A 25,674-nucleotide genomic window follows, 5' to 3' on the forward strand; every position below is an offset into this window, starting at 1 on the left:
GCTTAATGAGGTCACTATTGGGGTGCTGGTGCGTGTTCCTGTGATACGTGATGCCCTATTTCGTGTTCTTTGGCATGAAGTTCAGTCGGTAGATAAAGCGGCGGCTATGAACAATGACGTTTACGGTTCAATATCTTGGCAACGGTTAAATACAACTTTGGCAACGCTCTTATTTAAACATTGAAGTAAACATTTAAATAGCCAAATAACTAATTGTTTGGCCACACTATGCACTTAATGAATGAAATAGTTGGCAGAGAGTTAAAACATGTAAAGGAAACAGGTTGCAGTAATTTTGCTCAAATTTTGTGATGGGCCAAGAGTTTGTCACTGGTATGCATTCGTCGGAGGTTATTAGGGAAATTGTGTCTGGGCCCAAAATCCTTTGGGCCAGGACCTGATGGTGTATCACTGGTTGAATTACAAGCTGCGTCTGACATACTGGTTCCCTGGCTTAGGGAGATATACTCTGCTTTTATCAGAATGTCATATATACCTGTGGGATGAAGGGACACGAAGGTCATTTTCATTCCGAAAGCAGGAAAACCCTACCACACGAAGGCGAAAGATTTTCGCCCTATTAGTCTGTCATCCTTTATGCTGAAGACTCTTGAGAGGTTGATAGAAACATATTTTAGGGCAAAGATCCCTGGAGATCGCCTGTGGCGGCAGCAGCATGCATATAGTAAAGGCAAATCCACTAAAACAGCCATTCACGACTTAGTTACATAGAGGATGCTATCGGTGTTAAGGAATATACATCTCGCTGTCAAGGAATATACATTGCATATACTTGACATTGAAGATGCTTTCAATAATGTAGAACCGACGTCAATCATGAATGAGTTGGAGTTTCTAGCATCAAATTTACCGTAAGAAAGTTTATTAATAACTTTCTTACTTAAAGATGCATTATAGCAGGCATGGGATCTGTGGATCTAAAAAGATCGGTCAGCAAAGGAACACCTCAAGAAGGTGTACTGTCTCCTCTACTTTGGAATATGGCCTTTAACAATATAAAGGGTGATTTTTTTGAGGTTAGGATTTTCATGCATTAGTATTTGACAGATCACGTGGGATTTCAGACATGGTGTCAAAGAGAAAGATGCTCAGTATGCTTTGACATTTCATCATGAATAGACTTACTAACGAGCAACGCTTGCAAATCATTGAATTTTATTACCAAAATCAGTGTTCGGTTCGAAATGTGTTCATTCACCGTAACGTTGCGTCCAACAGCATCTTTGAAAAAATACGGTCCAATGATTCCACCAGCGTACAAACCACACCAAACAGTGCATTTTTCGGGATGCATGGGCAGTTCTTGAACGGCTTCTGGTTGCTCTTCACTCCAAATGCGGCAATTTTGCTTATTTACGTAGCCATTCAACCAGAAATGAGCCTCATCGCTGAACAAAATTTGTCAAAATTTGAACACATTTCGAACCGAACACTGATTTTGGTAATAAAATTCAATGATTTGCAAGCGTTGCTCGTTAGTAAGTCTATTCATGATGAAATGTCAAAGCATACTGAGCATCTTTCTCTTTGACACCATGTCTGAAATCCCACGTGATCTGTCAAATACTAATGCATGAAAATCCTAACCTCAAAAAAATCACCCTTTATTATTGTTTCTGGAAGAAAAAGGCGTACAAGTGGTCACGTGGCAATTGCGATAAGGGGAAAGTTTCCTAACACTCTAAGAAATATTCATCAGGAAGCTCTACGTGCAACTGCGAAGTGGGCTACCGAACGTGGTCTAGGAATAAATCCGTGCAAGAAAGAAGTAGTTGTTTTCAGCAGGAGATACAAGTTGCCGCCAGTGGCACCTGTCTCCTTGGGAGGAGAGAATGTTCCATTTACTGAAAGAACAAAATACCTGAGTTTTTGGCTAGGCAGGGAATTTAACTTCAAATACAACATTTTGGAAAAGGCAAAAAAAGTCATATAATGCCCTATACACCTGCAAGAGGACTATTGGCAAAAGTTTGGGGTATAAACCGCGTGTCATGCACTGGAAATACACTCCAGTTGCCAGACCTATAATGTTATATGGTGTTGTGGTCTGTTGGACGCGCGCTTCAATGCCTTTGGACATCGTGGTTAGACAAATTGCTGCGACCACTGCTGTGAGACTAAGGGAGCTTTTCTAATACAAAGCCCGTTGTTATTCTAGATATAAAGCCCGATTTCCCAGGCATTATGGATTACACACTGCCTGAGAAGCTTATTGATAACCAAGTACTGTATTCTATTCCTGATAGAATCTATTGGAACTATTGGGTTGCCTAAAAAGTAATTGCGGATTTTTTAAAAGAAAGTAAATGCATTTTTAATAGAACTTAGAATGAACTTTAATCAAATATATAATTGCCATTTTGTTCGATAACCTTTTTCCATCTTCCTGGCAAATTTAGTATTCCACGCTCATAGAACTTCTCGCCTTTATCTGCAAAAAACTGAACATAGTGCGATTTTATAGCCTCATCATTGCGCATATCACAAGCGTTGATTCGGTTTGTTAAATGAATTTCTTTCAATACATGTGGTACCCATATTAAAATTGACGCCAAACAAACAAATGTAAACAAAATTTCGCGCACTTTTTTTCTAAAGCAAGCTAAAAGTAACAGCTGATAACTGCCAGAAGAAAGAATGCAATTACAGAGTCACAAGCCGTTGAAAAAATTTGTCAACGCCGACTATATTACTACTATATTACCGACAATTACTTTTTGGGCAACCCAATACAATATCACTGACAATAAATGTAGCATAGACTTCTACACGGATGTTTTGCACTTAAAACTACCGGTATGTAGAAAATTTTGTTTTTAGCTTGGTTGACAGTCATATAATAACAATGATGTCAACATACAATTGTTTTCTACCAAACCAACGCTTTACACGCAAATAAAAAAGTTCAATTACAATTAAACAAATTAGCAACATCGTTGGAAACATTGTGAGATTTCACAAAAATTTAATTGATGTTTAGCAACATTTTCCGCACAATCGAAGTCAGTGGTAGGCTTAAAGCAGAAATTTTATTTTTGATGTTAAGTTCTGAAGAAACGGAAACGATTTCATATCCGAATCGCCAACACAGGCTTGAGTGTATACGTTTATGTAGAGTGTTGAGTTCTTTGATAATCTTTGATATCATCGCCATTGTGATCTCCCATTGTTAAGGCTCATCATCATCGCCATCATCTTTTCATATGAAGTATGCGAATAATTGTTTCGCATGAAACATTTTTTTTTTAAGACACAAATGAAGTCAAGTAGTAGGTACTTGGTACAGAGTTTTAGACACTGCTGCCTTTAGCACGTCCTTACTTCACTTTACTGAGGAGTATAAATGTCGTCTTCATGTAAGAAGCAGCGAATGAAATTGAGTCGCTCAACATGGCACATGCATGGCCAAAGTAAGGAAGAAAGACACTTATACAACAGAAAAAAACAATCAAGATTATGTTAAATTGTCTGCAAAAATGTTTCCTTTTGACTTTTGCTAATTTCAGCATGGAAGAAGGAGATATGGTCCCTGCCTTATTGTATGTAGTCTGTTAAATGTCCAAAAATTTATGATGATGAACATGCGAGATGTTCACCAACTTTGAAGAATCTCAAATGAAGAAGAATATTCATGTGTGTGGTTATAATATTAATAATGGGCTCTCTTTACCTTTGTCTGTGGATTTGCCTTTGCCTTATTTTAATTTGGTTTTAATGGAAGTAAAGATAATTGTGGTTTGAATGGGGGGAAAGAAAAGATATGAAATGAAAAGGAAAGGAAAGGTTAATTTCATGAAGAACAAAAGTTAATAGAGTATGTGCTTAAGGCAGGGTATTTAAGAAACACCAAACAAAATATTAAAGGTGGCCCTGTATTTTAGGAATGTATATTCTTTCCTTTGGCATTGTCATTTTCCAAGGACATGTGAAGTAAATTTTTGCAAAAATTAATTTCAAGAAACACACACGCATTGTTATTTGACAATGACACATCATATTTTATATTACACATGGGGTTTTCCTCGAAAAGTAAGCAATGATATCATGGGGAATATAGTAATAGAAGTTAATGAATTTTCCTTAACTCTAGGAATACATAAAAATAACTTTGAGTAACCAGATATTGAAGAAACATTTCTGTTTTGATAGTTCATTTTGTGGTCTATGCGTTCAAGATCAGTTATTTTTGGCTGGCATTTACCACAGGGGTAACTACCAAACCAATGCTTGTTCAACTTATTTATTAGTTGACAGTCGTGGGTGATTTTATTTATCAATAAAATCCCCATTTGGTTTTAAATAAAAAATATTTTCAAAAATTTGTTTGAAAGGTTAACCGAACTGTAGTTTCAGGAATTCCATCCCCTCCTCAGCGGCGTTCTTTGTAGAGCTGGCAAAACATCAATGGCACTATCGATATTTAATTTGTTAACAGAATATCGATTGATATTTTCCAATGGATACTATCGTAAAAGTTCAATTTTTTTTCCAAAATTAAACAAAAATAAGTAATCCGACACTGAATGTATCCTTTAACATACATTGCGCCCATAGAGGGCGCAATTTTCATCCGATTAGGGTAGCATATTTTACAATGATATCTCTCATAACTTCTAACTGACTTTATTAATCTTGGTTTTATTTGGTCTGTGCATTGATATTGCTTCTATATAAATCGATCTCCTGATTTTTGCTTCTCATTTTCGTTTGAAATATAGGTGATGGCAAATTAACGATGTATCGATACTATCGATATTTATTATTAAAACTATCGAAAGTATCGAATGTTGCGATTATCGATAGTTTGCCAGCTATACTTCTTCAAATAATTACCCAGTCAAGCATCAATGTTATGAGCTTAGACAAAAATAGTCTAAATGAGAAAAACCAAATTGCTCATAACTTCAGTAATAATTTTGAAAACTTTTTTGATTTTCATACAGCTCCACTATTTGGGAAGAGACTGCTGCATGGTCCCCCAAATAGTTAGCCCTGAATATACAATATATCAGCAACGTGCTCTACTTTGAAATATCATGTATTTGAACCTCATACTGCCATCGGCCTCAAAATTGGATATCAACTTCGTTTTCGAATCTTAAATTCCTTCCATTTAAACCCCTATTGCAAATGTCAGCAAATATGTCCGGTATTGGGTATGGGCCCTGAAATTATCAATATCGAGCTCCACTCTCTTTAAAATCCAAATTGTCATGGTGAGCAAATGTGTCCTACTTGGGGGTTGTTGTGGGGGTGGGACGTCCCCTAGGCAGTTGGTCCCGAATGTTGATATCAGATTCGTGGCCTACTCTCAAATATCTTTCATTTGAGCTCCATATTTCCATAGGCGGCGAGCATGTCCGGGTTGGGAGATGTTTTGGGGGATGGGGCGGTTACTCAGTGACTAGGCCCTGCAAATATATATCATTCGCTTTTATTTGAGCACCATATTGTAATGCAAATGCAAATTTGCCCATGAACATTCCATCAAAGAACTGGGGCAAACTTCTCACAAATCACAGAGTGGAGTGCGATTCAATTTTAAGCACAACAATAAGGGACCTCCTTTTTACAGCCGAGCCCGAACGGCGTGTCGCAGAGCGACACCTCTTTGGGGAGAAGTTTTTTCAAGGCAAAATACCTCACAAATGTCGCCAGTATTAGGAGGGGATAACCACCAGGATTCAAACCCAGGCGTTCAGCGTCATAGGCGGACATGCTAACCTCTACGCTACGGTGGCTTCCATTTATATGGTCCATTGTAGTGGTCAACAAATATGTCCTATTTAGGTGGTGTTATGGGGGTGGGGTGGCGCCATAGACACTTTTCCCCAAAATTGATATCAGACTGGTGTTTTACACCCAAAGACCTTTCATTTGAGCCCCATATTGCTATGGTCCCAAATGTGTCCTTTTTGGGACTGTTTTTGGAGAGGGGCGGCTCCCCAAACCTTTGGTTTCACATTTGGATGTCATATTCGTATGCTACACTTAAATACCTTTTATTTGAGCTCCATATTGCTGTTTGGGGTGTGTTTTGGGGAGGGGTGTGTGGGACCAGAAACATGGTCCCACATTTGAATATCAGATTCGTATTCTACTCGCAAATACCTTTCATTTAAGTCCCATATTCTCATGGTCGGCAAAAATGTCCGATTTAGGGGTGTTTTGGGGGTTGGGGTGGTCACCCACTCACTTGGTCCGACAATTGGATATCAGATGCGTTTTTTTAAACTTAAATACCTTTCATTTGAGTCCCATATTGTCATGCTTGGTTTATATATATATATTTGATAGGTTTTGGAGGTGGGGCCGCCCCCCTAGGTACCACATCCGAAATTTTGATTCCAATTCTTTTTTTTAAGTTACCATAAGGGAGCACAATAAATTTCGATTAAATCGCACCACCCATCTCCGAGATCTGGCGTTTCTGAAAATTAGGATAAAGGGGAAGGTCCGCCCCCCCTTTGTTTGTTTGTGGGTTTGTAAATTTGTTTGTTTCGTATAGACTCCAAAAACGGCTGAACCGATTTCTTTCAAATTTTCACAGATTGTGGGGAGTGATCCGGAAGGAGCAATAGGCTATATAATTTTTTGATATCCCAAGGGGGGCGGACCTCCCCCTTACCTCAAAAATACCACCCAAAAATAAAAGTGGACCAATCAGAGCAATATGAGACTCAAGAAAAAAGGTATTCGGGAGTAGAATACAAATTTGATATTAAAATTTGGGTCCAAGAACCTGGGAGGTTGTCCCGACCCCAAAACCCCTTCAAATAGGCGTATTGGACGATAATGACAATATGGGACTCGAATAAAAGGTATTCGGGAGTAGATTACGAGTATGGTCAGGAATGAAGAATAGGCAATATGGTTTGTTGATATTGGAAGGGGGCGGACCCTCCCCCATTACCCCAAAAATACCACCCAAAATCAAGGCTGACCGATCGGGACAATATTGGTATCAAATGAAAGGTATTGGAGAGTAAAATACGAATATGATATTACATGTTGGGTCCAAGGAATCAGGCACCACTCCAACCCCAAAAAGTTACCCAAACAAACATATTGGACTTACATATCTATATGGGTCTCAAATGAAAGGTATACGGGTGTTGATTACGAATATGACATAAAAATTATGTCTAAGTATCTGCGGGTCGCCCACCGCCAAAAGGTCCCCCCAAATGAGAAGTTTTCTCAATCATAGCTATATAAGACTTAAATGAGAGTGATTGAGAGTAGATGAGAGTAGATTACGAATATGACATTAAACTTTGTGTGCAAAAATCGAGGTGGCGCAATACCTTCAAAAATCGCCTCGCCCCGAACGATTATTTGAGTGTGGGGCACAACCCTCATATAGACACTCTCCACCAAACGGCTGTATGGACCAATCATGACAATATGGGGTTAAATTAAAGGTAAAAGGTTGTGGAATACGAATCTTATATCTTCATTCTGCTCATATATCTAGCGGACCACCTCAGCCCAAAAGAGCCGATCAATCATAATGACCTAAAAGGACACTGTGTGATTTAATTAATCTGTGGGGACACAAAAAAATGTAGGCCGCCATACCCCAAAAATTATGAACTTCAGCGTGATAGGAGGAGTTACAGACCTTAACGTTAAGATTGCAACCATTTTTAGCTCATCGATAGACAAGACCAAACGACGTGCTGCTGGGCAACACTTTTTTGTTCAAAAGTTTTACATGGTGTAATAGTAAGAACTGGCAATTTGATTTCATTTAAAAAAAAAATACTAAATTATGAATATTTAATAGGTAGCCATATATTAATTTTAAGTTAGCGCCATCTACTGTCCGTTTTCAAAGGCTGTTTTTATATGGATTTAGTTGATTAAATTGAAAGCAGCCAGTAAATGGCGCTAATTTAGAAAAGCCAACATGAAAAAAAAGAGGGCAGAGTGGTCAAAATTGATCATACAGCAGTTATCTTCGTTATGACTTCGTTATGACTTCGTTGTTTGTTTTTGCGGTATTATTTTTTAACTTCCCCACTTTAAGACGGATCTTAACAATAATTTTAAAAAACACCAGATCTCGGAGATGGGTAGGGCGATAAAATCAAAAAATTGGTATCAGGATCTGAGGTGGAGGAGCCGCTCACCCCTAAAACCCGCCAAACGGATTTATAGACCAATCACTACATGGGTATCAAATTAAAGGTTTTTGAGAGTAAAAAGCGAATCTGATATCTAATTGTGGGACTAAGTATTTCGTGGGTGACCCCACCCCCAAAAAAACCCTCAAATCGAACATATTTACCAACCATTGCAGTATGGATCTTAAATGAAAGGTCTTTGGGAGTAGAGCACGAATTTGTCTTCCATTTTTGAGACCAAGTCTCTGCGGATCCACCATCCCCTTAAACAGGACTTTTACTAATTGGCGTTTAAATAAAAGGTATATAAGAGTAGAAAAACCCTCAGGAATTCCAATTTTCCATTTTCAACTGAAATAAGGCCGAAATTTTCAAGTTAAGAGTACTTTTCCCCAACATAGCATTATAGGGCGCAGATGAGCGGGCTGGGCTCAGCTAGATTATTTAGTTATGTCGAATTTTGTTGCATATACACCCTGACAGATGTACTACATCACTTTTTACAAAACTCACTCTTATTTATATCATTAAAATTTTCTGTCCCCCCACCAACATTGCAAGTCCTTGCAAAAAATATCCCCTAAAAACAAACCCTCTTTTGCCACATAAAATGCTATCGAATAGTTTAATGACCCACATTAAAAACTGTCTGTCTGTCATCTTCATTTAGAGTTTCCTTTATCAGAGTATCAATTTTGCTCCCATTTTCCTATTCAGCAGACACTTAAAATGAAGTCCTGTGTAAACACAGGCATGTTGGCCCATTTTCAAGCCTTTAATTATTTTCTTCTGCTTTACGCTCATAATGATAGAGTCTGAGATAAAGTGGAAATGTTGACGTTCATGTGTGGGGTAGGGTTTAAAAAACTTTTATGACAAAAAAAAAAATATTCCCATTTTTATAGAAGGGATGTGTAAAGTGAAGTAACAGCGGCATATGTTAATTAGTGGATTGTGGGAATATTACTTAGACAAATATTGGAAGAAAAAGTGTGATTTTTATTAAGGGTGATTTTTTTTGTTATTATCTTTTTGACAACACTGCTTTAAACAGCTCATGCACGTTTTGGTCTATAATTTAATCATGAATCGTCTTTCAAACGAATAACGCTTGCAAATTATTGAATTTTATTATCAAAATGCGTGCTCAGTTAAGAAAGTTCATCGTGTGCTTCTTTCATTTTACGACGAAGCTCATTTTTGGTTTAATGGGTCACAGTTTGGCACGGTTTATGGGCTGGTTCGATTTTGGGCATCATTGGACCGTACTTCTTCAAAGATGATGCGAATCGCAACGTAACTGTGGATGGTCGATTTTAAAGTGAAGATCAGCCAGAAGCATTGCAAGAGCTACCAAGTCACAGTGCAGAAAAAGTCACAGTTTGGTGTGGTTTATGGGCTGGTGGCATCATTGGACCGTACTTCTTCAAAGATGATGCGAATGCGCAACATAACTGTGAATGTTCGATTTTGAAGTGAAGATTAGCCAGAAGCATTGCAAGAACTACCAAGTCACAGTGCAGAAAAAGTCACAGTTTGGTGCGGTTTATGGGCTGGTGGCATCATTGGACCGTACTTCATCAAAGATGAATCGAATCGTAACGTAACTGTTTAGGTGAGCGCTATGGTGAGATGATGATTTGTTACCCAAAAGACAAGAGCTTGTCTTGCATGATATGTGGTTTTAACAAGACGATGCCACATGCCACACAGTACGCGTAACGATGGATTGTCGATTTTGGGGTAAAGATCAGCCAGAAGCATTGCAAGAGCTACCAAGTCACAGTGCAGAAAAAGTCACAGTTTTGTGCGGTTTATGGGCTCGTGGCTTCATTGGACCGAACTTCTTCAAACATGAGGCGAATCGTAATGTAACTGGGAATGGTGAGCGCTATCGTGATATGATATCCAACTTTTTTTACCCCAAAATGCAAGAGCTTGACTTGCATGACATGTGGTTTCAACAAGACGGTGCCACATGCCACACAGCACGCTTAACGATGGACATATTGAGAGACGAGTTTGGTAAACATTATATTTCACGTTCGGTACCGGTCAATTGGCCGCCTAGATTGTGCGATTTAACGCCTTTAGACTATTAAAGGGTACAAAGCGCAACAATTTCATTTTTATACCCTCTATCATAGGTTGGGGGTATACTAATTTCATCATTCTGTTTGTAACACCTCGAAATATGCGCCTAAGAACCCATAAAGTATATATATTCTTGATCGTCATTTTAAGTCGACCTAACCATGTCCGTTCGTCTGTCTGTCGAAAGCACGCAAACTTTCGAAGCAGTAAAGCTAGCCGCTTGAAATTTTGCACAAATACTTTTTATTAGTATAGTTCGGTTGGGGATTGTAAATGCGCCAAATCGGTCTATGTTTTCATATAGCTGACATATAAACCGATCTTAGGTCATGACTTCTTGAGCCTCTAGAATGCGCAATTCTCGTCCGATTTGATTGAAATTTTGAACATGGTGTTTTGTTATGACTTCCAACAACTCTGCTAAGTATGGTTTAAATCGGTTCATAACCTGATATAGCTGCCATATAAACCGATCTCCCTATTAGAATTCTCAAGTTTCTAGAGGGCGCAATTCTTTTCTGATTTGGCTGAAATTTTTTACGTGATATTTTGGTATGACTTCCAATGATTGTGCGAAGTATGGTCTAAATCGGTTGATAACCTTATATAGCCACCATATAAACGGAGCTCCCGATTCGACTTTTTGAGCTCCAAGAGGGCGCAATTCTTATCCGATTTGGCTGAAATTTTGCGTGAAGTACTTTGAACTTGGTGTTTTGGTATAACTTTCAACATGTGTGCCAAATATGTTCTAAATCAGTCCATAAACTGATATAGCTGCCATATAAACCGATCTCCCGATTAGAATTCTTAAGCTTCTAGAGGGCGCAATTGTTATCCAATTTGGTTAAAATTTTGCACATGTCATGTTGGTATGACTTTCAACAACTGTGTCAAGTACGGTCTAAATCGGTTGATAACCTTGTATAGCCGCCATATAAACCGTTCTCCCGATTAGACTTCTTAGGACTCTAGAGGGCGCAATTGTTATCCAATTTGGCTGAAATTTCGCTTGAGGAATTTTGTTGTGTCACCCAACAACTGTGCTAAATATGGTCTAAATCATATTTGTCACATCTGTTGGAACCTGATATAGTTGCCATATAAACCGACCTACCAATTTGACTTTCTGGGGCCCCTTGATGGTGCAAATATTATTCAAATATTGTTATTATGCAACGCTAAGAAGAAGAAGAGCTAGAAGAGGCCATTGATAAGTATACCGATCGACTTAAAATCACTCTCTAATTCGATTAAGTCATGTCTGTTTGTCCGCCTTTTCGTCAGTGAGTCCATTTATTCTTGTAATCAAGGTAGAGGTCGTATTTGTTGTTCAATCTTCACATGTCACTTTTTTGGCTCAAAGACGAACGCTATTGATTTTGGTAAAAATCAGTTCAGATTTAGACATAGCTCCCATATATATGTATCGTCCGATTTGCACTTTAATGGTCCTAGTAACTACAATTTTCAACCAATCTTCACAAAATTTGACACGGATTGTTTTGTAACTGATCTTAACACATCTCCAAGATTTCATCAAAATCGGTTCAGATTTGTATGTATCACCCATATATATGTATCGCCCGATTTCCACTTAAATGGCCATAGTAACTACAATTGTTAATCAATCTGCACAATATTCGGCAAGGATTGTTTTGTTACCGATATTAATATATCTGGTAGATTTCATAAAAATCGGTTCAGTTTCCATGTATATGTATCGCTTTTACTTGTTTTTTTCGGTTCTATCCCACTTTGCGTTGGTACATTTGGTATCTTTCGGCACTTATGGACGGTTGCAATACCAGAATTGGACGTTATTTTGAAAACAAAATTGGTGTCTCTACTCTTTGTAAAGTTTATTTTTAATGTTAATGTTCGTCATATGCCTTAATTTCGTTGATGTTAACCATTTTTTCTTATCGGTTAATATGAATGAAATTATATGTAAAAGGTTATCGACATCGATAACATTTAACAACATCAACAGAAAGAAAGGGAAATGCCCTCTATAAAAGTTTCCGTTTGTCAAAGTGCAAAACATCAACGTAAGTCTGCCTAAAGGCCAAAACAGAATCAACGCGTTGAGGAGCGTCGCGTTGAAAAATGCAACTCTGCAACCAAATGCCAAAAAATCAACACGCAAAAGTTAAACAATTTTTATCTTTGACGACTTAAAAAGTGTGTCGTGTTGAAAAATGCAACGCAAAAGTTAAACAATTTCTAACTTTGACGACTAAAAACACTATCTACATGTGGCAGCACTGAATGACGCTCACTTTCAAGAGTCAAAGTGGAAAATTTTTTAACTTTACCGCATTGCTTTTGTGGACACTCGAAAGCAAAGCTCAACGCCCTCATTTTGTTTTGGCCTAAAAGATGATTTCTTAATACGCCAAGTTATTTAAAGAACTTTCTAACATTGAAGGAAATTCAAGGCTAAAAAAGGAAATGACCATGGTTAGACCCGGCATGGGATAGCTGTGTGCATCACACAGGCTGGAACTTTGAGGTCCGATCTGTGTGGAGTTCTTTGCCATCACGAGAAGCTTTGCTGGGAGCTACGGGGCGCGTCCACAGGTTGCGGATAGTGAAATGCTCCATACGGAGTAGCTATAACGGCAGTTGCGGACAATCAACGGTATCGAGCGGGGAGGCTCAGTGAGAGGTCGGATGCCACCGGCTCTTGCGCAAATACTAAGTGCCTATGATCCTCGATATGACAAGGCGGGTTATTGACGCATTTAAATAACCAATGGCCACTCTGTTCCCGCGGCGATCGGTCCTTTGGACAGGAATAAGCTTTCTCACCTTCAGGAGCATGACGAGGATCGCCACCTCCACATAAAAATGTGGCTTCAACAACAACCATGGCTAGACATATAATTTCAAGCCCTGCAACTACAAAAGAGGCGGCGGAACAATACTCGATATCAAAAATGTTGCAAAAGGCCTTGCTTTGCATGAAGGAGAGTTAAGGATTTACATTAAACGTAGGAAAGCTAAAATATAGGGACGTTGTATCGAAGTCCAATAAGTCTATCCTTCTGGATAGATTCTTATAAACTGTTTATGCTTAAATGAATAGTTTTTTTTCCTTTTCCATTTCAAACAACAATTCTTCGATCATTAAATTTGACTCGAAGAATTATAAAAAGCTATGAGAAAAACTATCTGCACTTTATAGGCAAAAAATAAACATTAATATAAATTAAATAATTTAATAATTTTTTACCATTCTTTTCGTAAAACTATAAAACTTACCATCAACATTCTTAGGTTTATTTGTGTAGAAATCCATTTTGCTAAGCTTCAAACCCTCGGCTGGCTAATACCCTTTGAAGGCTAGTGTTAATTAAATTGATCCAATTGATTAAATTGCGCGCACAAACACACACACACACACACAAAAGCACCCACGACGACACTCGTTAGTTAGATGATGACGTAGACGTTGCTGTTATCGTACCACGTTAAATAGTTAACATCAATACAAAATAATTTGTGCTAAGCCCCGTTAATAAACCATTTAGATGTGACGTAGTCGTTCATAACACCCCCTGTCAATGCAATGATAGCGTGAAGACAAATCGGGGTATCTGTTGTCGATTTCGAAGAAGAATAATAGGAAAATCAATATAATGCACTTTCCCAAAAAAAAAAAAAAAAAAAAAAAATTGAAGAGACATTCAAACACATGTGCAATGAACACGAGCACATGGCACCCAATGCAAGGAGAAAACGAAGGGGTTGGTTGTTGTTACAACCAAGCATGGGAATAAAAACAAAGCAACGCCGACAACGACAACAACAACAACAAAACGATTTTGCTTTAGACAAATAAACAAAACATGTGACTGGGTTTTTTTTGGGGGGGGAGGTATTTGAAGGAAGGGGGCTGTTGGAAGGTGAATGCCCTCTTGGTTAGATATCATTGGTGGAGTGGTAAATATCGAACAAACAACACGGGTGGTGTTTTTCTTTTGTTTTTGCGGGTGGGATGGTAGGATACAACTATGTATTCCTCTTTAAATAGTGCAACTGCTTTAAGCAATTTTCTTTGATGCAATCTTTTGTTTAAGATATATTTCCACATTGTACAATAGCTGGAAGCTAAGCTTCGAGCATAAAATAGTGATTATAAATAATAAGAGGATTTGGTGCCCCAAAGAAAAAGAGGCTTTGATGCCCGAAAAAAAGATACTAAAAATGGGTAATGAAAAGGTGTACGAGTATAATATTTAATACATGAAAACAAACGATTGTTTTATTTTTAATGATATTTGCCTTTTTATACCCTTTACCATAGCATGGGGGTATACAAATTTCGTCCTAACGTTTGTAACACCTTAAAGTATTGATCTGAGAACCAACAAAGCATACATATTCTAGATCATCTTGACATTCGATATAGTCGATATATCCATTTCAGATCGTCTGTCTGTCTGTCGCAGGCACGCAAAGTCCGAAGAAGTAAAGCTAGGCGCTGGGTTCGAATCCTAGTGAGGCCATCATGAAATTTTTAGCGGTGGTTATGCCCTCCTAATACTGACGACATTTGTGAGGTACTATGCCATTTAAAAACTTCTCATCAGACGAGGTGTCACACTGTAGCCCGCCGTTCGGACTCGGCTACAAAAAGGAGGCCCCTTAACATTGAGCTTAAACTTAACATTGAGCTTAAACTTAACATTGAGCTTAAACTTAACATTGAGCTTAAACTTGAATTAATGGGCAAAATTTGCAATTTGCAATAATATTGGCTAAAAGATTCTATGGATTGAACGAGAAGTTGAGGAGCAAAGCTCCCTCTCGACCGACTAAAATTACTCTATACAAGACAATGATACTACCAATGCTGTTGTATGGCTCCAAAACATGGGTACTTGCGTCTGCAGATGATGTGGTACTTGGAGTGTTTGAGAGAAAAATCCTTCGTAAAATATATGAAACAGTCTGTCTTAATGGAGAATCTAGGCGTCGTATGAACCACAAGCTGTATGACGACGATAGCATAGTAAAATCGATAAAAATGCAACGGTTGCGTTGGCCAGGTCATGTTGTCAGAATAGATGAAGAAGCTTTAGCAAAGAAGTCATTTCAACACACCTTTCATTTGATACCCATATTGTCCCAAGCGGTAAATATGTACTGTTGAAGGGTTTTTTGGGGGTGGGAATAAATGTTGATATCAGCTTTATACTATACCCCAAAATACCTTTAATTTAATATCCATATTGTCTCAATCGGTAAGTATGTCGTGCTGGAGGGTTTTGAAGAGTGGGGAGGCCACTCAGACACCAAGGAATAAATTTTTATGTCAGATTTGTACTCTACTTTAAATATCTTTTATTTGATAACCATATAGCCCAAAGCGGTAAAAGCATCCTGTTTTGGGTGTGATGTTTTTGGGGGTGGGAAACCCCCCGATACTTAAAATGAAATTTTTATGTCAAGTTCGTACTCTACTCCTAAATACCTCTCATTGGATATCCATATTGCCCAAAACGGTAAGTGTCCTGTTGGGTGGTGTTTTTGGGGTGGGAAATTCCCCAACACTAAGGGTGACATTTTTATGCCAAGTTCGTACTCTACTCTTAAATACCTCTCATTTGATACCCATATTGCCCAAAACGTTAAAAGTGTCCTGTTGGGTGGTATTTTTTGTGGTGGGGAACCTCCCGACACTAAGCGTAACATTTTTATACCAAGTTCGTACTCTACTCTTAAATACCTTTCATTTGATACCCATATTGTCCTAGTCGGTAAACATGCCCTTTCGGGTGGGTTTTGAGATGGGCCTTCCCCCCAGGTTAGTTTATACGAATTTCGTGTTTTTGGGGTACCATAAGGTGGCATGAAAAATTTCGGTGCACTCATCTCCGAGATCTGGCGTTTTTAAAAATTAGATTTAGGGGGAGAGTCCTCCCCCCATCGGATATCAAAAAATGTAGTATTGTGAAAATTTTATGAAAATTGGTTCAGCCGTTTTTGAGTCAATACGGAACAAACAAACTAACAAACAAACAAAGCGCAATAATTTAATTTTTATACTCGCCACCGCCACATTCCGGTTGCAACACATCGAGATATCAATTTCCGACCCTACAAAGTTTATATATTTTGGATCGTCGTAAAATTCTAAGAGGATTTAACGATCTACAGCCTTCAAAAATTGAGATATTGGCCTGAAATTTCGCACAGATACGTCTTTTTGATGCACGCTGGTTAAGTTATTGAACGGACCAAATTGGACTATATTTGGATATAGCTGCTATGTAGACCGATCTGCCGATAAAGGGTCTAATGCCCATAAATACTTTATTTTTATCCGATTTTGTTGAAATTTAGAACAGCGAGTAGTTTTACGCCTCCCAATAAAGGACACAAATATGGTTCAGATCGAACTACATTAAGATATAGCTGCCATATTGACCGATTTCCCGATTAAGGGTCCGAAGCCCATTAAACCGATCTTTGATTTTGACTTCTTGAGCCAATAGAGCGCGCAATTCTCATCCGATTTGGCTGAAATTTTGCAGTATTGTGCTAGGTATGGCGCAAATCGGTACATAACCTGATATAGCTGTTATATAAACCGATCTGCGGTCTGGACTTCTAGAGCCTCTAGAGGGAGCAATTCTTATCCGATTTGGCTGAAATTTTACATAAAGTTTTCTGGTATGACTCCCAACAAATGTGCCAAATATGGTCCAAATCTGTTTATAATCTGATATAGCCGCCATATAAACCGATCTCCCGATTAGACTTCTTGAGCCTCTAGAGGGCGTAATTCCTATTGGATTTGGCTGAAATTTTGCATGACTTGTTTCGTTATGACTTTTATTAACTATGCTAATTATGCTTGAAATCAGTTGAAACCCTGAAATAGCTGTCATATAAACCGATCTTGGGTCTTGACTTCTTGAGCTTCTAGGGGGCGCAATTCATATCCGATATGGCCGAAATTTTGCATGAAATGTTTTATTTTGATTTCCAACAACTTTGTGAAGTATAGTCTAAATCAGTCCATAACCTGATATAGCCGCCGTTAGAACCGATCTCCCGATAGGACTTCTTGAGCCTCTAGAGGTCGCAATTCCAATCCAATTTGGCTGAAATTTTGCATGACGGGTTTCGTTATGACTTCCAACAACTGTGTTAAGTATGGTTCAAATCGGTCCGTTACCTGATATAGCTGTCATTTAAACCAATCCGGGATCTTGACTTCTTGAGCCTCCAGAGGGCGTAATTATTATCCGATTTGACTGCAATTTTGCATGAAGTGTATTATTTTGATTTCCAACAGCTATGTCAGGTATGGTCTAAATCAGTCCATATCCTGATGTAGCCGCCGTATAAACCGATGTCTCGATTAGGTTTCATGGACTTCTAGAGGGCGAAATTCTTATCTAATATGATTGAAATTGCATATGTCGTTATGGTATGAATTCCAACAACCAGTTCGACTTTTTGAGCCTCTGGAGGGGGCAATTATTACTCGATTTGCCTGAAACTTTGGAGGTGGTGTTTTTCTATGACTAGTGTTTTTTTATTTGAGAAAGTTATTTAAAGAACTTGTTATATATAAGAAGATTTCAAAATTATTCCCTTATATTTTTTTTAACTATATATTGATACGCCTTTTTAGCTTAAAGCTTCTTTCATTTAGTAATTGTGTTTCCCACTTGATATTAAGTTTTTACATCAGTCCCTACCTATGCCTACCAGACACACCCTGTTTTTGCTATGAATTTTTCAATTACATCGCACTTGGTCTAAACTACATTACAAACTTTTATTCCATTAAGAATAAATTTCTACAAACAGTGATACTCGTCACCTACACACACTCGAATATCGACCCTGTTTTATTGGGCTAGTTGTGGTGTTCACGGTCCCACGTTCTAGAAATTTCCTTTCGCAAATTTATTGCGTCAACTCAAGCAGTAGATGCTTTTCTACCCTACTTCAATTGCATCAATTTATTTAAAGCTTCACTTTCACATTAACCAGACGGACGACAGACAGGCAGGCAAAAGGCTTGTTGTCAGCTGCCAGCCCTGGGATTTAAAGTTAATGGAAAAATGAGGAAAACCACAAAGGCTCAACGAAAGTAAAACACCCAAATTTTCAACATGCCCCCAGCGCCCAATCCCCGCATCAGCATTATTTGGCCCCAAGAAAAAACGCACCAACACAACTGCCTGCCATATGTTTGCAATCTGTAAACACTAAAAACAACAAAAACAATAACACAAGAAATTATAACGTAATCAGTTTTTGTTCGAGTAATTCTTTGATTGCAGATTGGAAGGTGGGAAGTTTGATGATGGCGAAGTTGCATTGTGTTTTCTGGTAACTGGGGCAAAAAAAAAAATAATGCAACTACTGCAATACGTCAGTCAGTGAATCTCAGCCTCATTGCCCGATTCAGAGGCAGTTGGCCTGGGTGCAGCACTGGCCACAATTGTGTTTGTTTGTCTAGTTTTATTGCAATTTTTGTTGTTGTTGTTGTCATTGATTGCGTTTTTCATTTATTTCTATTATTTATTGTTGTTGCTTAACACTTGCACTACTTGCGAGGGGGTTGGGGAGGGTGGCAACTCACTATTTGTAAAATAAAAATGATTTTTTTTTGTAATGCTTTTTCATATAATTTTTTCACTTTTTTCCATAGCACTTCACTATGAGTTTAATGGCCAATTCATTGCATTATGACCCACTTTATGTAAACTTTAATTTCTAGCCAGATAACCACAAATTTTACGATTTGCAGCCACAACAAAACGGCTCGTGTCGATTTATTTTTCTCACACACACGAACTCTATCATAAGCTGGTGCTGCCTACTACTGTTTTTGGCATGCGAATGCTTGTGAGTGACAGGAAGAAAGGCGGCACACAGGATAGACAAAACATTTCACATATTGCAGCTCCCTACACCATCCCTCCACAACCCTAGATCCGCGTAACACCTTGGGAAACTGTGTTACTGGGTGTATTCCACCGCGTGTTATTTTGTTATGGTAGTTGTTAGTTGTTGCTGTTGCTCTCCAAGAGGAGTTGATTTTTTTTTTTTGGCAATTGGTTTGTTTCCTTTTCGTTTCACCCAGTAACCGATATTACGGTACGACAACAACGCATTTCTTCTTCTCTTACCCCTCGTTGTCACGTTTACGCTCTTTTCGAGTTGCTCTGGCAACAATGTTGTCGACGCTCTTTCACGTTTTGCTCTCTAATTTATTTCATCACTTTCTTTGGTCGGCCCTGCATCCGTCCGCCCATCCGTGTGCTGCTTTCCTATATGAAAAAATTTCATGCGAAACACACACACAACGAACAACGCTCTTGATTGTTTTCATCCGGTTTGGTTCTACTGAGAATGAATAAACTGGATTCTACGCCCGCCACCGTTTATGTTTCAATTGAATGTTGTTGCCAGTTGAACGTCAAGTATTGCACTGACTGCGGTGTCTTGTGTTGGAAATATAGTCTGTGATGATGATTGCACTCTCTCTCTCCCTTTTTGTGGCGCTTACGTTAGTTTAAGGATTTACGTATTAGGGTAGTTTCACATGCTGCGAGAGAGAATCGTTCTAATATCGTTTACGATATTGACATAAAAAAATACACGAATGGGAGTTGCCAGATTATTAGCTTTGAGCTGCAAAATCACAATGATAGTAGGGGAAAACTGAACTGGAAGTGTTACATCCAGGAGCGCACTGTGAAGGTGCATATTGGTCTGAAATGAATCAGAGGATAGTACACTGGCTCGACAGGAGCGTCATTAGGTCAATACTAACTTATGGCTCGGTAGTTTAGCATCCGGATAGTGAAAAAATGAGCCTAATACTGAGGAGAAGTAAGAAGGACATCAGTATGGCTTTCGGTGACATTACGGGTAACATAAGACTGATGGAAAAACTCAGAGCACGGAGCCCAACGGAGACAAATGAACAAAAGGACAATGGAGAATATATTCCACACGGCACGACCGTAGAGAACATGCAGACTATGAAGAGCCAACTGACAACATAAGCCCTTTTATGACAAAAAAAAAGCTAAGAAACGCTAAGAAGAGCTAAGAAACATTACGGGTAACGTAAAACTGATGAAAAAAACTCCGAGCTCGGAGCTAAACCTCGGCAATGAACAAAAAGAGCAATGGAGAATATAGTTCACACCCTCTTCCCCTGGCACGAAGAGAACATAAAGACTACAAAGAGCCCACAACATAAGCCCTTTTACAACAAAAAAAGCTAAGGAACGCGTCCCGCAACCTCCAGAGTAGAAAACCACCCGGTTCCAAAGGAATACCTGCCGAGAACATTATGCAGAAAGCTGAAAACAAACCGGCATTTCTTCTGAGAATGTTTAAACCATGCCTACTGGAAGGAGTTTCTAAGAGGTATGGAAGAAATAAATATTAAGCAAGGGTAAAGTTGATCCCACATATCTGTCCTTATACAGATCACTCTGTATGCTGAATACGGGCGGCAAGTTTCCTGGACGCCATTATTGAGGGAGGTAAATTCTCAATGAGACTGAGACATCATGGCTTCCGGGATCGGAGCTCATTGCGATTTGGTGAAATTAGTAGTGGCGGCTAGGCAAAGTAATCATTAATCTAGGCCGATTGTCCTCTTCGCCACACCAGATGTGAAGAACCTATTCAATAAGATAGTCAGATCACTCAGATAGTCTGACGTCCTCCGGGCACTCAGAGAGGACATAAATATACCGGCGTATCTGAGGAGAATATAGCAAATTTTGCCCATGAACATTCCATTAAGTAACAGGGGCAAACTTCTCACATATCAATGAGTGCTGTCCGATTAAAGTTTAAGCTCAATGATAAGGTGTCTCCTTTTTTAGCCGAGTCCGAACGGCGTACCGCAGTGCGACACTTATTTGGGGTAAGTTTTTACATGGCAGAGTACCTCACAAATGTCGCCAGCATTGGGAGGGGATAACCACTGCTGAACATTTTTTTCTGTTGTTCTCCCGAGGTTTCGAGCCCAGACGTTCAGCATCATAGGCTGATATGCCAACCTCTGAACTACGGTTACCTACATTACCTCTGAGAAGTTACCTGCATAACAGGACGCTCATCTATAACTCTCAAGATGGAACAAGGAAGATAAGGTCATAAGCGGCCCAGGGCTCTATATTTGTACCAGATTTCTGGAATGATGGTGCTTGGGTGATGGTGGAGAAAAGGGCTGGCTGGACCCTCAGGGCTTGTAACTTGCAATGCATGACACGGAGTTGTTACTCGTAACGAGAAAAACATCCCATGGGAAGTGGAAATGCGCATAGACGACATACTGGTAAAGATCAACAAATCGGACAAATATCTAGAGTTCCGCCTGGATATAAATCTGACCTATTCAGAGCAAATGCGGCATGATATTGGCAAGCATAGTGGGACTTCTACCAAGCAGGGGCAAGCTCTTATTGGATACATAAAATACCATCCTCCTGTATGGTTGCGAAATGTGCAGCTCTTGGTACATAGGACGACAGCTCTTAGGGTTATACCATACTAACGCTATTAGGGTCTTATCATCCTACCGGGAAAGGCTTTACAACGCGAGGTGGAGAAGAAAGTGAGATTCAAACGGAGCCATGGCAATAAAGGTGGATGAATAAGATCCGGAGCAAAAGGACGCAACGAATTATCTCTCTCCCCAGGGAAAGGTAAGAATCACGACGACATCAATTAACCATGGCCATGCTGACGCTAAGTGGATAGACGCAGGGAACTGGAAACAGCGTTTGGTGACGTCTCGCCCGAGCAATAGTCCAGAGGATGTTGAAGAACGTGAAATGCATGGAGGCGGTGATGAGATACGGCAAACAAGTATTGTGCATCAAGAAGATGGACCTGGACGCTGCGGCGTAGATTATAAATGCGAAGCTCTAGATGCATTTACTATCCTGAGTCGCAAAAAAAAACGTCTCTGGATCTACAATCAAGACACCCAGTGTTATTCTCTCCGCTCTCTTAAAACCATCTGTGTAGCAAGAGCTAAAAGTAAACTTTGTGCTAGGATACCTCCCATCTACATTCAGAGACATTTTTTAGTAAAAACAGCAAAAATTTTTGCTGTAACAGCGGAAAGTGTGCTGAAATGGGTCAGAAGTATTTTATTGCTAAAATAGGTAACATTTTCTGCTGTTTTCAAATGATAAAAATAAAAAAGCTGAAAAATGTCATAAATATATAAATTTTTTTTTATTCCATCTTATCTTTCTATTTTAAAAGAAAGATAAGATGATTTGTTCAAAAATATGCTTTTATTTAAAAGCATATTTTTGAACAAATTTAAACAACAGCAGACTAAAAAATTAATTCTATTCTATTAATTCTTTGGGAGTATACATAAGCATCTGCATTCTTGTTATCTGTGCTTTACATCCGACATCAATCATCTCAGATACAGGATCTGAAACCACCTTCACCTCCGCTATTCTACAACTGTGTAACCAACTTTACTGCCACCTTGAATCATTTCCCCCATCGCCTTATAATTCATAGCCACGAGAGCTTTCCCATATCTCATATTAAAACCTTTCTTGGTTAAGCGAAAAAACCCTCTCGCAAATCGCTTAGGTTTTCAGGAAAATATTCCTTGCAGTACTAGTAATTCAGCTATTTAAAAAGCTAGGATTACCAGAAATCTGAACCTGAATTTTTACTAAAAACTATCGATTATCTCGCAGTGTAAAATTTCAAATGTCAATACAGGTGTCTTCCATTTTGATTTCCATTTAGTTTTCCTTGTATAGCTTCTAAAATTCCAGAGTTGGGAACATTTCACAACCATGTGCCACAATCATCTGGCAACACCTTTTTCAAAACCATAACACTATTGTCAAGAGACGACAACAAAACAAACCCTCCTCAACAATTGTGAAAAGCTTGTATTTTGTTTATTCAAGGAGCGCATGCTCCGTGGATGTTGAACTTTAAATTGGTCTTAATCTCTTGCCATGAGTGCGGACGAACGTTGGGTGAATGTGTGTCCAAGGGGTAGGTTACTAAACATTATGACGTGCGCTGCTTGCACATAGATGACAATAGATCTGCTGTCAGTCGGTCGTTTAGTCGTTGGCATACGTCAGCAGAGATACTCCAGAAACCTCATTTGTATTGTTTTAATGAAAAAAATAAAAAAAAATGCTTTAGAGAACGATAACAATCAGCGATTTTGAGAGATATGTAACCAAATAGAAAGAAACAAACCTAGCCACACGTACATATGTATGTACGAGTACTATATTGACACCCCACTACTATGTGCTTGACAAACACTCGCACACATATGCGGTCTACTGCTCTGCATCTGGAATTGATCGCTAATGACGTCGCAGTTTAGTCGGGGGACATTTTTAAACTAAAGAGAGGGAGGAAGGACGTAATAGTCGTTGGGTGAAATCAAATAGTATGTGTGAGTTTGATACACATACAATTACTCTCCATTCTCCGTATTCGAGGTCATAGAAATTTTACAACAACAACAACGAAAATAAACAGGCTACGTTATAGGATGGATGGGGTGGTACGGCAATTCTCATGGAAAAAATAGTGCAAAGCATACGCGCACACACATATATGCTAGAGATTAGTTTTTAATGAGAAATAATACATCAAAATGCATCAATGTGGGAGATGAGATGTTGCGTACATATAAGTCTTAGTATGTATGAGCATATGATGTAGGAAATTGTCTACTATGTATTTTACTCATAAAGGCTAACTTGAAGATCATCTTAATTGTCTAAGAAAGTAAACACTTTGGTCTTTGGAAAGTTTGAATTCTGAATTATAAGCCGAACATGTCTCCTTTATTTTACCATTTTTTTGAAATGTTAAAATCCTCCCAGAATCTATTAATTTTAAAATCCATCGAAGCTTTCTATGTTATTTGAAGCCAAAGGCATGAATTTTGAGATAGTAGTAAAATAGCAGATTCTATAAGTTAAAATAGCAGACCGGAAGGTTTGCCAAAGCAAGCCGTATGCTTGCTTAAACAACAGTCATGTCTGCTTTTCCATTTTCGGCAGAAAAAAATCTGTTGTTCAAGCACACTTTTTTGCTATCTTGAATATCAAATTTAATTATTTTTTTAAATCCATCGTAGCATTGTTTGCGCTATCCGTAGTGTATGGTTACAATTTTTCCTTCGGTGTATATGCGCTGCACAGCTAGTCAAATTCCTGACTAATTCGTCACAAACGAAGCATATCTCTGGAAAATTAACAAAATTAAATCCTCATTTCGCCAACAGATTAGCAAAAAAACCAAGTCATCATATAAAAATACCTCCGGACAGAATGTTATCAAAACGGGATCTTATCTACGTGCTCCATATGAGTTAAGGCTGACTGAGAGATTAAGCAAACCTAACGCAAGGGGCGTGGTGACGACTACTTTTTTCGTTTGTTTGGATTTTGCGGCCATTAAAAGGAATGCTTATGGACCACTCGCATAACTATGTACAATTTCATTCTTAAAAAAAAAAAGATTTCAAGAAACATTCTTATTGATTGTTCCCATTTTAGAAATGTGCTCCCACATTATGGCGCTCTTTAATGTACACTCAACGAAATTTGTTATTCAAAATAGCAAAAATGTTCGCTAAAACAACAGCTTTTGTCTGCTGAAAATGGGAAAGTAAACATGACTGCTGCTTCAACAAACATAGGGCCGCTGTTTTAGCAAACATTTTAGCCAATTCGGACAAAAATTGGGGCTTCCAGGGGCTCAAGAAGTCAAATCGGGAGATCGGTTTATATGGGAGCTATGTCAGGTTATAAACCGATTTGGACCGTAATTGACGCAGTTGTTGGAAGTCATAATGGAACACTATGTTCACAATTTCAGCCGTATAGGACAAAAATTGTAGCTTCCAGGGGCTCAAGAAATCAAATCTGAACATCGGTTTATATGGGAGCCATATCTAAATCTGAACCGATATGGCCCATTTGCAATCCCCAATGATCCACATCGATATTTTATTGCATTTTTAATTAAACTTAGAATGAACTTTAATCAAATATACTTTTTTTACACTTTTTTTCTAAAGCAAGCTAAAAGTAACAGCTGATAACTGACAGAAGAAGGAATGCAATTACAGAGTCACAAGCTGTGAAAAAATTTGTCAACGCCGACTATATGAAAAATCCGCAATTACTTTTTGGGCAACTCAATAGTATCTGTGCCAAATTTCAAGCGGCTAGCTTTACGCGTTCGACCACTATCGCGATTTAGACAGACGGACGGATGGACATGGCTAGATCCACGAGACGATCAAGATGTATATATTCTCTTTTAGCAAACAACAGACTATTTAGCAGGCACCCTGCTGGTCAGAAATAACAAGCATTTTGCTATGACAGCAGAACTACTGTTGTAA

The 25,674-nt window shown here is 38.6% G+C and overlaps 1 protein-coding gene across 4 annotated transcripts in view; it reads right to left on the minus strand.

The window, feature by feature from the left end:
- LOC106088278 (myosin heavy chain 95F) overlaps nt 1-25,674 on the minus strand; it is a 168,585-nt gene that overhangs the window by 78,540 nt on the left and 64,371 nt on the right. For 3 of the 4 annotated variants that reach the window (XM_013253712.2, XM_013253707.2, XM_013253705.2), the window contains exon 1: nt 13,512-13,727. The exons of the other annotated variant lie outside the window; for it this stretch is intronic. In XM_013253712.2, coding sequence (XP_013109166.1) covers nt 13,512-13,548 — 37 coding nt within the window. In that variant the 5' untranslated portion in view covers nt 13,549-13,727. Of the gene's footprint in view, nt 1-13,511; nt 13,728-25,674 lie in introns of those variants that run through there. 4 annotated transcript variants of the gene reach the window in all.

This window comes from Stomoxys calcitrans, chromosome 2 (genome assembly GCF_963082655.1).
Source record: "Stomoxys calcitrans chromosome 2, idStoCalc2.1, whole genome shotgun sequence".
Classification (NCBI taxonomy): Eukaryota; Metazoa; Arthropoda; class Insecta; order Diptera; family Muscidae; genus Stomoxys; species Stomoxys calcitrans.